Genomic DNA, 22516 nt, shown 5'->3' with positions numbered 1-22516 from the left:
GAAAACAAATTCCGCTGTCCTTGCAGAGTATGTACCAGGCTTAAGAGTAAATTATGGCTTAAAAGAGAAAACTTATTTAGCTATAAAGCAAGTGGTGAAAGCTGTATCCACTCTTCTGTAAAACACTCTCTGAGAATTGTCCAAAAATATGACTCTCTAGTGAAAGTGGTACCACTTGTAATCTGAACTTGGACCAACTGAAGCTTTAAATGAATTATCTCTAACTTTTATGAGGTGTTTCTCATACAAGGCTAAATTGCTCTGCGGTTCTGGGATTTCAGGGGCCGTTTAAGGGCAAGTAGTGTAAACATAAAAATACAGTAATACAATGACTGGTAAACAATTTTCATCACAGCATACACAACCTGGCTGTCTGCGAGAGTTGTGTGTTATATAACTACTCTCCCTTCCTCCCTTCCTTCTCATTTTGACCAAATGTCATATGTCCTGCTGGTTTTCCCATCAGAGATGTAGAGAAACCATGACTAAGGTAAAACTTCATCTTCATCATATGCATTAAGTTCAATGTAAGAGTAACAAAATTAGCACCACTGATTTATATTAAATCCGTGCAAAGTTGTTGCTGTTTGATTTTGGTGCACTTCATTAAATATCTTTATTCTTTTTAGTCTTCCTGTTAGAGGAGAAAATTTGACAGTGAAAATAAGCTGCACTCCCTTGTGACAACGTCTATGCAAATGTGTACATTTGAGTTAATGCGGATTTATTCTTTATAGAAAGTTTTCTCAGCTATAGCACTGGCGCTCATCTGTTTTGCACAGATGGCTTGTCAGTCATTCAGTCTCCAAGTCACCGCAGATCCAAAACCCCTCAAAAAGTTTTAGTAAATATGTCCATATGAGTCATCCTAACTCTATGTTTCCCTGATGATTATGGGTATTTCTTTTCTATGGCCCCAATGGACAGATCATCCCCGCTATTTCAGTGACACAGAAACACAAACACACACATCTGAGGCCTATGAAACTGTGTGGCAGCAAAAAGTCAACACACAGTCTAACTCCTGTTGACAGATGAAAAGACACAAGGAACAAAGAAACTGCAAATTTAACTGTTAAACGCAATTTAACTGTTGGAAACACATTAATCATGAATACATTGTCTTCCATTACTGTGAGTCAGACTTGTAATCAAATGTCTGTTTCCATGAGTTTTTTCCTCATTAGCTCTCATTAGTGTTTTCTTCTTCACTCCACTACTTCTGCGATCCTGATTTTGAGTATGTGCGGATATGAAGAAGTTGGCTCAACAAGAAGAGAAGCCTCTTAAAGAAATAGGTTCATGCAGCTTTCCTTACACGGAAATCAATTTTGATATGAAGTGAGCTGAAGCGACCATTAACACTGATTAGGGGAACATTCAGTTTGATAGATGTGGTTTACCAACAAGGAAGGATTTAAGAAAAAGCTGCACTGGAAGCGTTTAAAATAAACTATTTAAAAATAATATAAAAGGGCTTCATGATGTAGTTAAGTACCTGCTGGGAATGGACCATTTCATACGTTTAGGTACAGTCCAAAGATTAGTCCACAATTCTGAGTCGAGCTTCAATTCAGATGACGCTAAAGATGGTCTTACTACAAAGTGCTCATTGAGTTTTGCTCCTTCTAACAAGGTCTGTGGACCTTTATTAAAGTTAAGCCTGTTTCAGAAACCACTAGTTTACCTCTCTGTACGGCTCCACTAAGTTGGAGCTGCATGACCTTGTGCAAGATATATTTTCTGATTGCCTAATTTCTCATTCTGCTTCTTCGAGCAACTCCATCTTTGAATTATTAGTTTTAAGCTACGCTTTGATGAATATGTTTAAAAACGCAAAATAATGTTGGAGCCACATCATGATACTAACACATAATGTTAATGCAGTATTTCTTTCAGTGCTCTGCAAATTAACACTACCATAGCAACCAGAAAAATGTCAATCAGCTGTCAGCAGCTATTTCTTTAATTAACTGATTTATTTATTTTTTGTAAGATGCAAACTCTATTATGGTGTCATGGAACTGATGCAGTAAAGATCACATCAAAATTTATAAATTTCCACACGCTGGTTACATTTGCCACTAATTTGAGTTTTGTTTTTGTTTTTTTATTTGTTTTGTTTTGTTTTTTTAACATAGTAATAAATAAGCATTGTCTTTATCTACTGTAATTAAAGCCCACAAATCTCACTCCATCTCCCCACGGAATGGAAACAATTAAAAGATTCTTAGAGTTTATTGTTTGTGCCAGCTTTACTCCAGTGAAGCAGGAAGATTTAGATTTAGATAACACAGTTCTGCGGTGGCATTAAGACTTTATAAAAGCCAGCACAGAATATGTCAGAGTGGATTGAAGCAATACAGATGAAAGCAGATGCATCATCTTTGAAAGTATCTGTCTTTATTGTGGTTTCTAATTCCAGCCCATACTGCCTCAGTTTGTCTTCTTTTTATTGCTGTCAGACTGTCCACGTTAGTGAGAATTACCAACTGTTTCATATTCTATAAATTTTCATTAAGTTACATGCATCTCATTCAAGCTGATTTATTCCTGTGAGGACAAAAGAAACATATTTTACACAATCACATAACTGCAGGGGAACATTTCAGACTGCTTACACTGTTATTAGCAACCCACCCAGAAACAAAACGAGCTGTCTTGCATTATTCATTTTACATAACCCACAGTAAAACCTGCTGCTTTCTTTGATCTTTTCTTTGACAATTTTATTAGATAAGCAGATTCATTTTTATTATGTCTGACAATTTTATCTCACTAACATTTTATTGGACTGGCAGTTTTCATTGCCATAAAAATCAAAGTCACAGTGAGCTACTAACAGCAGGGAGACGCTGTTCTTCCATTCACTCTTATATTCAGAACTCCTCGGTTGAATTGATTGCAAGTCTAAAGTGCATACCACCTGTTAATTTCACCATGTGAGTGGGTAAAGATGCTTTGATTGCGCCTCTGGCACATGCCTTTTTTCAGTGTGCATTCTACTGATTGTTTTAATGCAGCAGAAAGTGCAAAAGTTTCCACAGTTGAGCATTTTTAAGGACATTTCTGTGGAGAAATCTGAATTGGTTCCAACAATGGCTTGACAAATGGGGAGGGGAGGGGTCTTGTTTCAGGACTGATCAATGAAGTCTTCATCATCTTCTGCTTCCATCCCCTTTTTTGAATGCAATCGCATTCACACGCTTGCCTGGTCTTGTCTGGTTGCTTTTGCAGCTATTTTGTACTTCATAATGAGACTGGTACAATAGGAGAGTAACCCCCCCCCCCCCCCTTCATGCAGCAATACTTGTTCTTTTGTCAGCACCCCAAATGACTGAAAGATTGAATTTGTGAATGCCACTTTTTTTTTCAGGTCTTTCTCCTCATTTTGTGCAAGAAGTTCGCATTGATTCTTAACTATGAATGGTGAGGGAAATGAATGAAGAGACCTTTCTATTTATAACACAGCTGACTTTTCACTGTGTGTAGTTTGTAAATGGCTATAAACACCTATTCATTAAATGCTGTTGTTGTGCATATGTGATTTTAAAAGACGTGAGTTAACGTGACATTTTGCTTGTGTTGGATGACATTCTGTATTCTGAAAGAGCTGCGATTGTAATGCTACATGGAACTAGTCATATCCTGTTTGATATTATCTAAAACAGGAATGAAATTACCCTCAGTTAATTTGATCTGGATAATATTAGGCTAATAGAACCATGTTGAGTATTGAATATGAATTGAGTGAGAAATATTATACATTCACTTGGCGCACAGCTGCAGCCTCTGGGTGTTATACTAGCTGCATTTCAAAGTTTCTTTTTCTTTTTTTTTTAGCCTTCATTTGCTATTCCCCCCTTCCTTCAAACCTTACTTTGTCACACACTTGACACAAAAGAGTGCAGTAATAAGAAGAACCAGCCACGTGCAGCAGCAACAAATTCATCACTAAGTGAATAGGATTACTTTTGTCTGGCAGTGCCATGCATAAGTGATGCAGTAATGGAGCTACATATATCTCTCACCTCCACAAAAAAAAAAAAAAAAAGTAAATAAAGTATAATATTCTGAATGCCTTGGAGGCTTGTAAATAGGAAGCAGGTCATTTTCAGTAACTGGCATAAACAATGTTCTCAAGGAGTTATTATCCATGTAGAGTACATTGTATTTGCCTCCAAACACCTGAAATCGAATCCATTCTCACATCAAGAGAAATGTATAAATATTTTGGGAAAATTCCCACTGAGTGCCATATGTTTGATGACAAAGTCCTCAAAGCTGTTTGCTGTACGTTTTTTTTTTGGGCCCAGTAAAAACCCATTTTTTGTATTCTTGTAAGTAAGTTTGATTTTATTTAAGTTTTAATAGGAGTACATGTTTTAATGTTAAATGAATAACTTTTTAAAATCTTTTTCTGTTTAAACACCCTGTTTTAGCTCCTGTCTATTTAAGGCCTACCCCAGAAATCTTCAGCTCTGATTTGTTTAATCAAGCAGGAATGGTAGATTTTAACGTAGCTGCTTATTCTTCTTGGTTTGCCCTATTAGATTTAAACCGTTTAGGAGTTTTACTCAGGTCAGAACCCTCTTTGGTGTAGATTTAAAGCTTTGCAACTCTGCAGACATTTTACTTGTTCAAAAAGCTATAGCAGTCCAAAAAGCACTGCACCTGCCTTGAGGTAAGAATTAAAATATCTTCAAGAGTTTAAGTCATCTTACCTCATTAAGGTGCATTTTTGCTGTAGTCAGACTATATCACTCAATGGATGTCTCTATAAATAAAATCTTCTAATTGTACAATTGCTTGAATTTTCTTGAAAAGTTTCACATATGAGTATGAATTAATGCATGACTAACGGCAGTGTTGTGCATGAATGTAACCATTCAGTGAACACGTTCAATTTTCTGTGTATTTTCACTGGTGTTACACCAACTTCACACTACGTTAGACATCTTGCATTGTCCACTTTAGCTGGCGTATTCGATATGTACTTGGAAGTTGGATTTTCTGAGTTGTAAATGCAACAAGAGCACCCTTTGAAATTGGATATCTCACTCGGAAAGTCAGGGAAAACTCAGTACTAACTCCAACTTTGCCCATTAAAGATGGCTGCTAATTCCAACTTCCAACCCCCAAGTCAAATCAAATGCACATAATTCACAGATTCAACCTTAGAGTAAAATTGGTTAAGGTACTAACAGGCAATGCAACATCTGTGCAGTCCCGCTCTGAAATGGCAAGTGGAGGTGAAAGGAGGGAAGCTGCAGACGCAGCGTAGGCATCATATGCTTGGTGTGCTTTTGATTACTTAGGGGAAAATTAAGTATCGTCTGCAGAAGATTCCAACAGAAAAAAGTTATGTTTTCCTGCACTTAAAAAGCAAGTTAGAACGTCAACCTTGACTAATTTGACGAGACCTGTGGAGTTGAAGCATCCGTACAGTTTGAGAGGATGTCTGCAAGTCTTCGTCATTTCCATTAGAAAAGGGCAAGACCCCCTGCCAACCGGCCCAAATAACCCAGATCACATTGCCTGCAGCCTTCAGGGGTATGACTTCCTAGCAACAAGTTACTTTGTTAGTCACAGATGTCTTAAATTCAGTCTTTCATTTCCAGTTGTAACTTAAAACTACTGTAATGAACTGAGCTTTGAACTAGTTCAAAATTAAAATAGTGAACTATGAACATAAACTATTCATTTTAAACTGAATGAACAAACCTTTGAACTGGTTCATGACAAGCATGAACCTGCACAACATTGACTAATGGAACTAATAAAACATAAATCGTACCTTTGTGATTAATACTAATTTGTAGACGTTTAGAACCTAAGCCAGGTAAAGGATTTTACTTGCTAATGATCATCATGCTAGCAAGTAGTGTCTCAGGATGTTAGCATACTAACTTGAGCATTTAGCATAACACAAATCAGTGCCCTAAAAGAGTAGTGATGGGAATTTCGACTTTTTTCAAAGACTCTACTAGTTTTCCTCGAGTCCCTTAAAAGATTTGGCTCCTATAGCTACCAAATGGTTTTTCATTTGGTTTCTTTCTGAGCTTCTGTTTTGGTTTAATTTTTCGATTATAATGGGTTGTGTGTTGGTAAACTTTACTTCAGTATTAAAGACCCCTATTTTTATCCATTATTTTTTTCATTCCAAGAAATACAGCTACTATTGTTTAACATTTTAATCAAAAATTTAAATGAACAACTGAACACAGAACCACAGCAAACAAATTAAATAAATAATAGTCAAAGTATCAACATAATGACACTTTAGATAAAAGTCACATATTTAAATATAAGTGCAAGCTGGGACTAAATACCTCATCTAGTTTACATTTTTAAAGATATTTCACTATGAAGTACTTTGTGCTTCTTTCTGTGAAAAGTGCTAGAATAAATTTACTTACCTTACTTTGATTAGGGAACTAGATCTTTGGTTTCTATAAAATAAGAACTTTTAATCCTTTTTAAATCAAGTTTAGAGTACAAAACTAAATGTTAAACCTAATTAGAACTCTTCAGTCAATACCTGGCGAAGGCACTGTGTTCGCCCTGTGGAGCTGTTTTTGGTGTGTATGTGCCTGTGTTTTCATTGGGGATGGTACTGTTCGGTGACTCTGCTTCTATTGCTGGATGGGGACAATCTAGCGTAACAAGATAGCAGAGGAAAACAGTACACACTATCTCTACCAGAGAGCAGCGTTTTCCTTGCCTGTCACTTCGCACCTATTTGTACGGCTACACCTCTCCACATGAGATACATTTTTTGTGTTGGATGTCTTAAACTAGTATGCATGCATGCAAGAAATCCATCCAACTATTGAGTCGTGCAGCATGTGAAAAATTGGATAACAAGCCAAGCCCATCTTTTAACTGAATTATGTATATACAGTACTTCCACTTTATTATTATTATTGTATTTATTTATTTATTTTTTGCACCTTAATGAGATTAGGTGTTATTAAGCTTCTTCCATATGTTCATCATTGGAGTTCTCCAGACTGTATGCTGCACTTTAACCAGTGATATTAATTATCCCTAATAAGATGTTGCGAGGAGAATAAGAGAGAAAGATGGAAGAGCGGAGGTGAACTAGGGATAATACTGAGAAGTAAAAATAGGGAAATGAAAGGAATAAAGTTTGCTAGCTCTGTTTCGGCTTTGCCCTCAGGGTATTGTAAATGACAATCCTACATCAAAGCACCAACAAAAGCTGCCACACACAAACATACTGTACATATATTATGCAAATATACATATATATACGTTTTGCAAATATACTGTATTTGCATTTTAAATGTCCCTCCATTTTCATGCCCAACATTTCCAGCTTAACACACAAATAAGTCAAGTTGCATTTTTAGCATTGTTTCAACATGGGGGGGCTGATCACCTTTACTGATCCCTCTAGGCAGCAATACGCTGTCATTCAATCAGCCTTTCAATCTCTATCAGCTCCTTGTGGTGTATGAACACCCATGTGAGATTTATGCAAATACGTTCCACATGTAGTAACCCAGTTTGCCAAGTTACCTAGCAACACTAGAGTCAGCTGATTAGAAGTACGTATGTGTCCAACCCTCCACTTCTCTGTCTGTGATTTGCATCCTTGGACACAGCTGTATTCAACATATATGTGCAGCATTTGGAGGAGCTTGAAATGTAATGTTTCGGGGATCAGTGTATAAATCCACCAGAGTAATCCACAGCAATGCATTTGTGAGTATTTTTTCAGATTTTGTTTTATTTTTTATTTATTTATTTTATTTTTTTCTTTGCTCTCATACATTTTGCTGTGGATTAGGCTTTCTTGTGAGAAACTGTCAGTCCCACCTTTATTTAGATGTACTGACAGTTCCTTATTTTGTCTTGAAAATCCTTAAAGTCAGCAAAAATTCTCCTCTGTTGTGTTTGATAATATTAAACATTCATCCTCAGTAGATAGAGTTTTGTGCATCTGTAACTTGAGCATAAATGTTCACATTTCCAAGGAAAATGTATTCTCTTTTAACATTGACAAGTTAAGGCAAAGACTTTGACTTCATTCTTTAAAACAGAAACATTTTGGGACTTTAGTACTTGTTGTGAAGGTTCATCATGAGATAGGGAAAATTCAAACTAAACTAAACTGTGCTTTTTCGCATCTTCTTCCTCATATTGTTGCCCCTTTGCCACAATGGAGAATCCTACAATTACGAAAATATCCAGTGAAGTAAGCTAGAAAGGATGTCTCTGGAGGAGTTTAGAGCAAAGAAACCCTGATGAGTCCTTCCTCACATCTGTCTTACATCCTAAAGCCAAAACACAAGGAAGAGATCCCAGTTGGGGGTGAGAGAAGGACCATTATGATAATGAAAAGCATCCTAAATATGAACTGAGGAGAGGCGATACAAGAAAGGAGATTAAAAGGCTTTAGATTAACAGCTGGAAACAATCTATCAAGAGCCTTTTACACCCCCACCCCTCCCCCACCCACCCATTATCATCATAGTGAAGAAATTGAGCTTACCTATAATGTCTAGCAGCACAAAGCATAAAGTAATGAAAGACACCATAAAGAAGGCTTTTACGTGACTACCACTGAATAAGAGTCAGGAATTATCTCAAGTGTTGATACTGAGCCAAAACAAACCTGCCACTTGAATCAGGCTCTAGCATGGTGAAGAGAGGGTCACGTGGAGCACTGCGAAGGGTTGCTATCATTAATGCAAAGTTATTTGGACTTTTCAGCTTCCAAGCCCTTTTCCAGTTTCTGATAGCTAGATAAGGTCATGATTATCATGGAGAACAAAGCCCCATTACTTTGGATTACTCCAGTGCCTTTGCTATCAAATGTCTGAAAAATGACAGCATAATTCTTCTTCTACATTGGACTTAAACCTACTCAGGACTTGTGAGCCCTTTTCAGATGTGAGATTTAAAGCAAGAGAAGATGAATACCTGTTCGAACAGAATTATGGGAGCTGTACGTGTAGCTGATTTGGCAAATGCTTCCATGTACTATAGGATTAAGGCAGTTTTCAAAAAGAAGGGTGATATTAAAAAAAATACTGATAATAAAATATTCCTGATTGACCAGAGATTTTGTTCACTTTTCAAATGAGGTGGCAAAACATGTTGCTTGGACACCTAATGTTCCCCAAAAATTGATAACTTCTAAATTCCCCTGAGAAAGGAAAAAAAACCTGCTTTTAGGTTTGAGTTTTTTTGCATCACAGACTGCAATAGTCGAACAATAAAATCAAATTCCACTTAACTGTTCATCTACTGTACATAGGTGTGTTGGAGGACTCTCCAGCAGAAGGTGAGGGCCTGATGTATAGTCTGTTAGGCTTTTCTCTCATCATGCTGGATCTATGTTTACCCCTCTCATGTTATCTGAGGCATAGAGTAAAAAAGGCTAAGCACAAGTGAGCAGCACTCTGCTAAGCAGTGTTGGTGTTTTCCCTCATTAAGTCACAGTTAGAAGCCTTCTGAGGCTGTTATCATTAGTATAAATGTTAATCTTTATATGAAGTGTGTCTTTTTCATCAAGTTTAAAGAGTCAAACTGATTAATGTAAGACATCTTGATAGCTTTTACTTTGGAGGAAAGTAAGAGGACAATGAGTTTAAAAAAAGCATTTCTTATATTTATTGCTGGATAACGATAAAAATTTTAATTGTGCAGGACTCCATCCATCCATTTCTATACCTACTTATTCCAATCAAGAACCTTCTAGCTGTGAGGCAACAATTTTAACCACCACACCGCCATGCAGCCTAATCACAGGATTTTCTGTGACTGATTGTCCCTAGATAGAGAAACTACTCTTCAGCACGTTTTTTTTTCCATCACGGGGCCTCACCTTAGAGTGCTTTATGTTGCTTTACGGCACCGCTTCATATGCCAGCAGCTGCCTATCAACACATGGCTAAGCAAAGAAATGCAACAGGACAACTGGGAAAGGAAGAGAGAGCATGACAGAGTAAAAGATAAGCAAGAGTCAGTCACAGACTGACTTTTATTGGCTGGAGAGAACTCAAATATGAGACAGGATGCAAAATAGTGTAATGAGTAGCTCAGGCAGGCTACCCAAAAGCAGGACAACTGGCAAAAGGTAGATCTTTTATCAGTTTATTTACACAATTTTCCCAATGGCTGGATCTGTCTAACAGGTTTGATTATACTGGACAAGATACTCTAAGCATGAAACAACAATCTGGCAACAAGACAGGGGAAAACACAGACAATATAGACATGGGTGATAATGGGTCGCAGGTGAAATCAATCGGGGCTGGACAGACTCGCACAACAGGAGACATAATGGCAGGAAGGAAAGGCACCTGAAACGAGAGGAGAGTTAGGAATTTCAAAATAAAGCAGACAAGCCAGAACAGGAAACAGACAAGACAGACAGAACAAACTTGACAAGACTAACAGATAGATGCCAAAATACTTTGTTAGGGGGCACCAAAGTGCAAAAAAATCAGCCAATTGGCTTTATTGTAATGAATAGGACTAATGTCTATAATATAATCAGTGTGATTTAGTTACAATGGCAAGATCATAGGGAATTAAAAAGAATTTTATATCACAAGCACAAAACTGACATTGGTAGTGTTAATGGTTGATTATGCTCAATGCATCTATTATTGAATAAATTAATAGACCCATTCCACAGCTGTTTTTACCAGTGCAGGAAGCAAACTGGACTTGCTGTGGTCTTCTTCCTACACAGAAGGTCTAATTCCTGAGAAAAGGGCACTGCTACACCACAGAAGTAGCATCAGAGGGACAGGAAATATACGCTAACTCACTTGTGCTTTTAAGCAGCTTTTGATATTCTTGTAAGTATTTTCCAGACTGTTTCCCTGCTGTGATATTTTCACTACAGCCTTGCTTCTAGATGATGGGTTTTACTGTCTGGGCCAACTTTGCCTTTAAAAGAAGAATAGCTGGCTGAAACTTTGAATCAGCTGGGTCTTAAAGCGGCATTACTGAACCTTGGCAGATTTTTGCACTTTGGTGCCCCCCAACAATAGCTAATTTGGCATTGGTCTTGCATCTGTCTCTGCTCTGAACTCTCCTCAGCCAAAAATATGAGTCCAATATTGGCTCTTGCGCTGTTACTTTCTCTTTTTCTTTTCCTCATTTTCTCCAATAATGTCTCATTGTATTTCTTTGAACCAACTATGGTGTGCAGTCAAAACAGCCAGCAGTGTTAAAGGAACAAAGAAGTAGAAGTCGCCGTGTATTTTATGGCCACACAAACTGCTCTATCTAGTCTGTTGCTTTTTTATATGTATATTTCTGTAAATGGGCATTAGATTATCATAATCTTCTTTACCGTTGCCATGTTTTTGTCTGAAAGTAGCATTGAAATGTGTAGATGAACTGTAAATCTGCACTGCCCTGTAGTGGATGTATTGTCAAAGAACCATGACAAAATAAAAGATGCGTGGGAGTATGTGTGCAATTATATCTGACAACATTTGAAACAGAAATATAAATTTACGTACAGAAAGGGAGCATGAATAAGCCTTAATACTGGTTTAATAGTAGTAGTAAAGAAATAGTAGTAGCAATAGATGTGAGAGAGACAAGCCATGAAGTTTACCTTACCCTAACCATTCATTTGCGATTCTTAAACCTAGCCACATCATTTGTCATGTTTAAGACCAACCTAGCAGAAAGTAAAAAGCAAGTTCATTGCAGGGCCTGACATGAGACTAATGCTAATAACAGGATTCTGGTATTAAGTTTATTGTGTTGATTTTTACTTACATTTTCTTTATGTTTGTAAGTTTGCAAATATTATGTACTGCTACCATAAAAAATCCCAGACAAAGAAAAATTACCCTGAGAATTAACTGAAATATGCTATTGAAAAAAATACTGTGCCAACCCTGCAAGCGTTGGACCCAGTTTCTACTCAAGTATCCAGTAGAAGTGTAAATACAGGGTGTCAAGTGAGAAGAAGGAAAAGAAGATTTGAAGAATGTAGGAAGAATGAGAGAAGGGAAACAGGGCAAGAGGAGGAGTTTGACTGACAGGAAATGCCCCCTAGGCACTATTCAATTCTGCCCTTATGATGGGAGCAGATTTCCCCTGTGCTGTGCCCATCATTTATATCCCTGTTGCACACACATTTACTATCAAACCCTCCACTGCTTTTCATTCCAACATTTCCCTTTGTCTTTCCTGGTGTATTTTTGCTTCCCTCACTCTTTCATCTTTATTTATTTCTTTGTTTATGGTTATTATGATTATATTTCCCCCCTCACTGAGATGACAGCTACCTTTAGCAGCCAACCTAAATGTAAGGCCACATATCTGCACCATCATCTTTGTATGTTAACTTGATACTTCCCACCAAAAACCTTGCTGCTTGTGTCATTTTAAATTTATTCTAAAAATGTATAAAACCAATGAATACATCTGTATCCTTTTTTTTAAATTCGTCTTGTCCAGCACTGTAGCAATATGATCTGGCTGCTGTGTTGTGCCAAGTAAATTTACTTTGCCATTATGGGTATAAGGGTCCTCTTGATAATCAGATTTTTTTTATTTCCTTATTTATGTAAATATATTGTTTATCTTATTTATCTTGATTTATGGAATTTATGTAATCTTGCTGGACCTGTCCAGAGGGGACAGAAAAAAAAAAGAGTAATGATTACGTGAGGCACCAGCCACCCAGGGAGGCCAGAGCAAAGGACCCCGAGCCCCAAGAGCCCAGAGGCAGCCACCCCTACCCTTCTGCCTTGCACTACAGTGAGCCCAGACCCACGACCCACTACCCCCGGGCCCACCCAGGCCTCTCCACAAATGCATGTGATCCCTCCCCACATACTCACCTATATCCCGCTCAATCTGGCACATATTCACACACACAGACCTACACATACACATGCACACACCAACCTCTCTGCCTCACCCTTAACCCTATCCCAGTGGCTCCTTCTACAATCCCCCAACCCCCACCCAGCCCACCCCAGAACAATCTGGCCCACTGACCCACCGCCATGAGGCGACCCCATCCCACAGATCCACACACATTTACTATCAAACTCCCAACATTACCCTTTTTTCTTTCTTGGTGGCTTTTTGCTTCCCTTACTCTTTCATTTTCATTTATTTATTTATGGTTATTATGATTATATTTCCCCCCCTCACTGAGATGACGGCTACCTTTACCAACCGCTAACCTAAGTGTAAGGTCACATGTCTGCACCATCATCTTTGTATGTTCACTTGATACTTCCCAGCAAAGAGCTTGCTGCTTGTGTCATTCCAAATTTATGTCCAAAAATATGTCAAACCATTAAACACATCTGTATCCTAATTTTCTTCTTACTTATTCCATATCTGCTTTCCCCTTTTCTCTGTACGTTCACAGCTGATGAGCTGCAGCTCACTCAGTGTCGCACTCTTATTTTTCTTTCATGGGTCACCCTTAAAATATTTCATCTTTCCCATCATCCTTGATTTTCCCTAGATCATGATGATTTAGCTATGGCAGTCGCCCAGCTGCTACAGAAGAGCATACTGCGTGTGTGACATGTGTGGGAGTCCTTGTCAGAGAAAAACTGTGGATAAATTAAAATAGATCATTCATGGCAAAAAGCTGAGAAACGCAACTCAGGCTCTTCTGCATGTTTCTTAGCATGCATGCCTTTGGCCTGGACAGAAGGAGGAGTACGCCAAACACAGAGATGAGCCAAACCCATTTCACACATCTCACTATTGTCTGTCCCGCTCTCCATTCTGGGCTCACAGTGTGCTGGCTGTTAATTGTATCTTTGATGTCTTCTGTAATGGCACATATAGATAGAAACCATGCTAATGAAAACTTTACTATTGTTTGACCACAATTCTGTAAGAATCTTGTGCAGTTTACCCTCGTGTTCATAAATGGGTTGACATATCTGCTTTTGACCATGCTGTAGCAAGGTTCATTGTATCTGCAGTCAAACAAAGACAGTATTCAGACACACAATAGCCACCTTGCAGAGTTCGCCCATTTAGAAAAAAATAATGACTCATCACAACTATTGTCTGCTATTGTCTCCTATTAAGCTCTGCTGTCTGTTAGCAAAGTACATAAACATGTGTATAATGATACTAAGGTCTAACTTCTGACAGTTTGCATTAATTTTAACTAGTTAGTTGCATATACCCCCTGAATATAATGTTTTAGGGATTTTTTGGTTGTTTGTTTATTTTTCTTATGAATTAAAGGAATAAGATTCTGATTTAGTTACTTTTAAAAAGAATCTGTAGGCTACAGCTTTTTCCAGTATGTATGCTAGGCTAAGCTAAGTTTAGCTAAACTGAAGATTCCCTGTTTGGCTAGTTTTAGTTTTCAAATAAGACATAATTACAGTTAATTGTCTCACACTGAGACAATAAATAGCCTATTCTCAATGTAGAACAGGTATTGAGCAAAACCTCTAAAATTGTGAGGTGTTACTGGTTAGTGCTGTCTTTAGTTAGCACAGGGTAACCTTCAAGAGATAAGATTATTTCAAGCTTACAAAACTCAGTGTATTTTATTATTTCAAAGTCAAACCCTGTGTTTTTTTTTTGTTTGTTTGTTTTATATATATATATATATATATATATATATATATATATATATATATATATATATATATATATATATAGTACTAAATTCTATTGTACTAAATATCTATTGTACTAAACCAAAATCAATCGGGAGAGACAAAGATGTAGCTCGTATACTTCCAAAATCACCCATTAATATCTGTGTGACTCTTAATTAATATGTCCTATGTCTTGCTGAGTCTTTTTGTTAAATGTAAAGCATAAGTGTTTTCTGGCAAAATTATTATTGCTGCAAATTTTGTATTTTATAGAACTGGATTATCATTTACATCTAATTAAAAGGCTCAGTAATTAGCTCTGTAAGTTCCTGCCCACTGATCTTCATGCAAATCTACTATTAATTTCTTTGAGCAATGCTTCCAGAAGAACAAAAGCAAGTATCAGAAAGCATTAATCAAGTCCGCTTTTCCAGATGTTGAGTTTACAGTATTCCACTGAAGCGAAACACCTTTTGACCCAGTACTCACAGAGACCACAAAGAGCAGGCAGACTCAGCTGTTGCAAACTGGGTCAGAGCAGCTGGCATGATCGCATGAATATTAAAATGAAACTGCTCCAGACTGAAGTCTCTGTAACAATCCCCATCGACTCCAAGCATTGTTAAACAGCAAAAGCATGTTGAACAGCTCCGACTGAGCCGTTTCTCAACATTTCAAGTGACACTGAGAAAGGAAGGAAAGCAAAGGGCAATATAAATGTCCAAAAAAAAAAAAAAGAAAGAAAGAAGGACAAGAGGAAGTGAGGGATATAGGATCAGCTCCAATAATTAAAGTGCAATCACATTGCAATTTTCTCTGTTTGAAGAGATGTCAAAAATTGCAGCAGCAAGGGAGGCTGAAAGAGAACAAAAGAAAAAAATATGTAAACTTGAAACTATAATCCACTATTGTCTATCAAGAAATGCATAATAGAGACCACTGTTTGATTGATGAGTTGAGTTCAAGATGCATAGAATGGAAACAAACTTTCTAATTAACTCAGGAAAAAGGATGGCAGGCGCAGATCCAGACGGACTGACAGGTGAAAAAAATAAATAAATAAAACGATGAACGAATGAGAGCTGTGGCGGATTGAGACATGACTGGAGGATGGATAGAAGTAGGTCAGGAGGAAAGACTGCAAGGGAAGAAGACAGGATGACAGAAAGAAGAACATAAAAATAAGCGACAGCCAACATTCATTCATGTCTTTTATATCCCTTTGGTTGTCTATCTGTGCGTATGTGCCTGTTGTCAGTATCTGCACAGTCATAAATTCAGGCTTGTGTACGGTATGTGTGTCACAATGACTGACAACCCCCTAGCTGGCAGCATGCTCCAAAGCCAAAGACTCCATAATAAACAAAACATGGTTTAATTTATTACTTCAGGCTGAGCACTGCTCACTTCGCTTTCTATACATAAAGACACACTCGCATTGGTAACATACACTGCAAAAATTCTGATTTAACAACTTATTATATATAGTGTTCAAACTTAAAGTTTAGCCACTGTTAAAGCACTGAAAAATATACTGTCATCTGAAAATACATCAACTTTCTGACCTATAAGGAGGGAATTTAAGTTTATTTGCTATATACAGAGACAGCACCATTCACATTAATGCTCCTCAGTATATATTTAAAATATTTAATTAGTATTGTCTATGAGTTGGCAGTGAATCCACTGACACTGCTGGCAATGTTGGTTTAACTAAATACCTACCCACATCATATCTCCAGTTTGGGCACTTTTTAGCTAGCTCCATCACACAAACTATAAAAAAAATTACCTGCTTTTAATTAGAGACATAATGTTAATCTCTTGAGTCCACCATGTCTCTCTTTTAGGCTTCTGTTAAAAAATTGTAGTATGTTTAGCAACCATAAGGTCTGTTTGAATACTGTTAGAAACATTGTAAAGGGAATACATGTGGAATTTGTTAGGATGTGTAAATTTCAGTATATGTGTTATTGATAAAGAATAAATGAAGATGGCACATTTCACGAAAAAAAATGTTTAAGGCGCTCCTAAAAAAAGGAGACATAAATACACCAGAAATAAAGCAACAACATCAGCTGTTTACTCAAAACAGAAAATCCAGACAAACAGCTGCTACACCTGTAAGGAAACAGAAAACAAACTACGGCATCTGCAATAAAAACAAAGCTGACAATAATCGGGAGCACCTATAAAAAGACAGACAAGCTGGAAAAAAAACATGAATTACAACAACAAATTAGCAGGGTAGTAAATGTGGGGCCAAAATATCAGGAATGATTAGTGGATGAGTGTTATTGTACGATTGAGCCCCTGCAAATATCAGTGGCACACCAGGGTCACCCCAAGGACCTGGGAGACCAGCAGCCACCCTGGAGCACGAATCCCAGCCAGCCTCCACAGGGATGATAATGCATGTGCCCAGAAGATGACAGAGGAAGGCCCCAGCCAGAGTTTTTGATGCCATGAAGCACAGTCCCCAGGTGGTTGGGTGATGGCCACCCAGAGGCAGGCAGGGTCCATTTCCCAGGACCCCTTAAGCCTGAGAACCACCCACCCTGCAGACAGCCACTCAACATGATCATCACCCACCCCAGTGCCCCAGGCAATCACCACTAACCCACCACTGCAAGGCAGCATTAACCGTTGGCCTCCCAGTCAGGCCACTCTGCTCTGATTAGACCACGATGATAGAACGCTAGTCAGCTAGTCAGCTCAAATGTTTATTTGAACAGAGTCAAACTTGCCTCCAAGCAGATTATATGCAGCTGTATTATGGTGATGAAATTAAAATAAAAAAATACTTCAAATACTTTATTAATCCCTAAATGGAGATTATTAATGATGATGTAAATAAGCAGTGGAAAGAGAAGCTTAACCACAAACAAGGTGTTTCAGGCAGTTAGTGTTGACCAGTGAAAGCCAAATCCTCATTGATTAAATATTTTTCAAAGAAACATACACTCTAATAATGAGAGGTGGCACGGTCCACCAAGGGGCTACGGCTGTCTGAAATCAGTTCACGGTAGGAATCAGACTTGAAGAGGCCCATCGTCACGGCCACATCAATGACACAGCTAGCTGTGGGTGAGCTTTCTCTGTTGCACTTCTCACTCATCCAGTCAAGGCAAACAGGCCATGCTTTATTTAATGATTATCCCAGCATCTGTCCCCCCCAAACTCTCATATCTATGTGAAAGCAAGCATGTGCAAGTATACTCGCAGGAGCCCAGAGAATCTGATCCAGTTGAACAGCTCCATTTTGGCTCTCATCAACTAATTTCATCTTAATCTAATCAAATTTAGAAATGGCAGGAAATGCTTGCAGGCATTATGAACCAGTTGTGTGTCTGTGATTCATTATATAGTCAGTGAAGAGGTGGTTAATAGAGGATGTGATTACATCAGAGGCATTTAATGTCAGCCCAATAAAGTATGATTACCACATGTAGAATGTAATCTCAGTTGTTATCAATGTGCTGAGGAGAAAGCAATCCAAAAGTAATCTCTGTCCTGTTTACATTCCACTTACTAGTACTTACAGCAGCCAGATCATGGGGATGATAAGGCCTACATTGTGCCACATCCTTGCTGCATCCTGACAATTTGTGGTGATTTCACTCAATGTGTTTGCTTTGTGGGGAAGATCACATTCTCTGCATTACCTGTATTTTTCTCAGGCACCAGCTGATTGCTTTTATCTTGGTCACCTGGACACTGTGACTCATTCATTCATTTTTTACTAAAGAAAACAACAAAACCAAATGACCAAACTTAAAGAAAAATACTTTTTCAAAGAACAAAATACCTTTAAAATAAAACCCCAAAAGCTTGCAGGAAAAATGTTTAAAAGCAGGAAGAAAACAGCTACAGCATTTCACAAAACAGGATATCAGTTAAAAGGGTAGTACAACCAAAAATGTGTTTTTTGAGCAGTAAACAACCAAGATTTAAATAATTGTGATAAAAATCACATGTACTGTTAATAAAATTTGTATTTTTTTGTTTATTTTAAAAACAGGATTTTGTGGGTAAAAATGGCTCATAACACCTCTACACTGTAAAACCAGGTTATGTTTTTCATGACACAGAGAGGTTATCTACATAATGAGAACATTTTAAAAACCCCACAGCCCCCTTCCTCTAAATACAAACAGATGGGTCCTCACCTTGCAGGCATAGAAAACCACGCCTATGTATAAAAGGGACGTGAGCTTATTTGATGTAGATTTGCTAGTTTTAGACTTCTATTCTTTCACTGAGTTTCTGATTAAATATTCCGCAGATGGGACGGATTTGAGTTTTTGAGGGGTGTAAAAGTAACACCGGACTTTATTCTTTACCTGCTGATCCTCATCTGGCGACAGAGAGCAGCTGTAATTTTAGCAGCAGCAACTTACAGCAGCACTTCTTGCAGCTGCCACAACCTGCTGCGAGTCTCCACAGCTTTCCAGTCTGCTGGAGCTGCTGACACTTCAGCATAACAGCGCTAACAGCTCAGACTGATACGGTTCAGGACCACTTTGTTCATGTGTAGCTGAGGAGATTCAGGAGGGGAAAAGTCTTCCACCTCAAAGACGCTCTGTGGCGTAGGTGCTTTGTAAACCTTGCTCTGCATCTTGCTAGTGAGCTGAGCTGCTGTCTGTCAATCATTTCTGCCTGTGTACCCTGACCCGCACACTCTCAGCACGCTGATCACCCCAAAATTTGCAGTTTCAGACATTTTTCAAATTCGACAGTGGGTGGAGTTAGGCAAAAAGTAGAGGGTGTAGTTACACTTAAAAAAAAAAAAGACAAAACAGCCCTTCATGAAACACAGCATTTGAGAAACACAAGTTAAATTAAAAAGCACTTTTTCTTTAAATCAAAAACAGGTTAAGTAACACAATTAAACACACAACAATGTAAACAGCATAAAAAAATTAAGGAAATTAGTGTTTGGCCTATTATTTCTTTGGTGATGTAGTATACATCATTTGAAAGCCTGATTAGTCACCTTTAAAACAAGGTCTAATTTTGTAAGGATTGGGCTTCTGTGGAATGAGCAACACAGCTAAATGTGTGGGTAATTCCCCCCAAAAAATGTGGCAAAATCCCTTCCAAAATTCTCCTTTTGGTATTCAGTCTCATGAGATTTTTTGTGAATTAAATGATTGCATTTTCCCACAGCAATAAGAAAAAAGCAAGACATTGGCCATTTTTACACTTAATTAATTTTACACTGTCAGGGACATCAGTAGAGTGTAGAAGATCCAAATGCAGCCACAACAGCTGGGTATCTTCTTCTCAATCTGGTCACCAGCTTGGTCACATTTTACTGTGGGATGGTTTCCCAATCCTCTACCAGAAGCTGTTAAAACACTATTAGCATGTTTGTGTTCGTCAGTCTTGTGTGTACAACACACCCACACATTTAGCTGTGTTGCTCATTCAGCAGAAGCAAGATCCTTACAAGTTATACCTGGTTGTAAAGATGACTAATCAGGCTTTCCAATGATGTATAATACAACGCCAGTTGGTATTATAAAAGTGAAGAAATCATTACCCAAATACAAAAATCCTTACTTTGTGTGCTAAGTTTATATAAAATGAAAGAAACACAGTTTTCATTTTTAAACCAACTTTTAAAATAACTTAAAACAAAGAAAAAACAGACTACAACATTTGTCAGATATATTTCTGACATAGACAGCCTCACAAAAACACCAAGAAAACATAAAAACAAAGCATCATTCTGAAAAACACATTTTTTTGAAAATGTCACTATTTTGTGAAGTTTAGACATTTTCCTTGTTGTGTTTGTGTTTTTGTGTGTTGCACTTCATAGCTGTTGCAGTTTAGTAATCACCCTGTAATGGTTTGTACAGACATTTATGTGTCAGTTTGGAAGGTTTCTGACACTCGTATCTTCTTTACATTACGATGCAAGTGATCAATAAACACACCTCAGCTGTAAATCATGAAAATGCTCAGACACTTCCTGCAGACCTGGATGAAGTAAAGACGGGCAAAAAGGAGCGCAAGGATGGGAATGAAACAATAAAAAGCAGAGAGGAGCCAGAGGTGCTAAACAAGAGAATGAGGCAGAATCTAAAGAAAAGACACTGAGAAGGACGAAAACACACTGTGTTCTTGACTTATTAGCAAAGCAGTCTGTAAGATGAATGTGAAGAAGAAAGGTATCGGTGATCGCATCTTGCGGCTTGTGGGGTGAACACTCATCCAGGCATTGTTTGTCTTTTGTTATGTGTGTACTAGTGTACTATCAATAAAATGTTCATCAGGGAAAAAAATAACATCCTTGTTGTCACTTTAAATTCATGGACCCACTTTATGTAAAAAAAAAAAGAAGGCACTGTGGACATCAATCAGATAATTTCATTTCTTTGTGTTGTGATTAATTTTTAAGTCAAAGCACAAGTTTCACACCACTGCACCTCCCCGACTCAAACAAACAGATACAGTTTAGAAACTGTTTTTGATAACTGTACTCACATGGGAATCATATTTTAAAAGAATCATACTTTTGTTTTTATGTACTTTCAAATGCAGATTAAATTCCCTTTATGCTTTGTATTCTCTTTGTCTTTTATCATTTTTTCTCTCAAAATAACTGTCAGCCAAGCTTCCTGGTTATCTCACAGTTGTGCTGTCTATTGACACAACAGAATATTACTCATTGCAATGATAAGTCGTGAATACTATGTTTATAAAGCCAAAATAATTCTTCTTATTTTCCAGGTGAGACCGGTGCAGCCCTGTCACGCCCACAGCGCCCCCTTTCGGCCCGGACGGCCCACCATGCCCCGGTGCCTATGAAAGGGTACCATGTCAGCCGTAGCATGTCTCAGCACTCCTCCGGCGGTGGAGGCCCCTGCCACTGCACGCCAGAGGACTGTGACGGCCCGGGCAGAGACTACTACCATGGTCACAGTGATGGTCACTATTACCCTCCAGGAGGTCCAGCTGAGGCTCTGGCACTGGAAAGGCATCACTCCCACTCACACGCACACTCACACTCCCATAGCCACTCTGGAGGTGGCACCTTTCCTCGATCCCACCCCAGTCAGCACCCACCTCTCCAGTCGTTTGATTCTTGTGAAGAGTGCCTATCCTCAGGCCATGGAGGGAAGATGCACCGCATTCCCCCAAACCTGATGGATCAGTTTGAAAAGCAGGTGCCCTTCCATCCTGATGGCTTCCACACACTGCAGTACCAACGCAATGCTAGCGGGGGTGCTGAGCCACGCAGCGAGAGCCCCTCACGCATCCGCCATTTGGTCAACTCAGTGCAGCGCCTCTTTGCCAAGTCCCATTCTCTGGAAGCACCATCCAAACGGGAGTACAATGGCACAAGGGGTGGTGGGGAATACCGAGGGGAGAGAGGGGGAGGCCACAGAAGTGGAGGGGAAGAGAGCCACTACTCGGGCCACCAGTCTCGCTCAACTAGGAGGAACAAGTCTCGAGAGCGGAGCAAGAGTGGAGACTCACGGCATGAGTCAGGCAGACGCCATCGCAGCAGGACCGCAGGCTGGTGGAGCTCTGACGACAACCTGGACAGCGACAGCAGCTTCTTGGTCAGCGGTAGACGGGGGTATCCCAGTGGACACGAGAGCCTGGATGCTGCCATTCAGGAGCTAACCATGAAGAAACCTAAGGAGCGAGGTGTTGGTCCCGGATCAGGCGAATGTATGGCCTGCAACACTTTGGCTCTGACTGGGAGTGAGGGAGGAGGGCCTCATGGGCACCAAGGTCACTCACTGAAGAGGAGCACTTGGTCGGCCATGACAGTGAGTCAGGCCAGAGAGGTTTATCCTTCAAGCAGGGGAGGAGGTTATGACAAAGCCCTGGTACCCGTTGAAAACAAGATGAAGGAGAGAACCTTCCACTATCTCCAGGTTTGTGTACACCTACAT

At 38.8% G+C, this 22516-nt stretch overlaps 1 protein-coding gene across 2 annotated transcripts in view; it reads left to right on the top strand.

Moving 5' to 3' along the window:
- dlgap3 (discs, large (Drosophila) homolog-associated protein 3) overlaps positions 1 to 22516 on the top strand; it is an 88319-nt gene that overhangs the window by 45651 nt on the left and 20152 nt on the right. For both annotated transcript variants that reach the window (XM_041967100.1, XM_041967099.1), the window contains exon 3: positions 21342 to 22498. In XM_041967100.1, coding sequence (XP_041823034.1) covers positions 21416 to 22498 — 1083 coding nt within the window. In that variant the 5' untranslated portion in view covers positions 21342 to 21415. The remainder of the gene's footprint in view (positions 1 to 21341; positions 22499 to 22516) is intronic.

Source organism: Melanotaenia boesemani, chromosome 17 (assembly GCF_017639745.1).
Source record: "Melanotaenia boesemani isolate fMelBoe1 chromosome 17, fMelBoe1.pri, whole genome shotgun sequence".
Taxonomy (NCBI): domain Eukaryota; kingdom Metazoa; phylum Chordata; class Actinopteri; order Atheriniformes; family Melanotaeniidae; genus Melanotaenia; species Melanotaenia boesemani.
The sequence above is the reverse complement of the archived record's forward strand: the minus strand, read 5'-3'. Positions and strand labels throughout refer to the sequence as shown.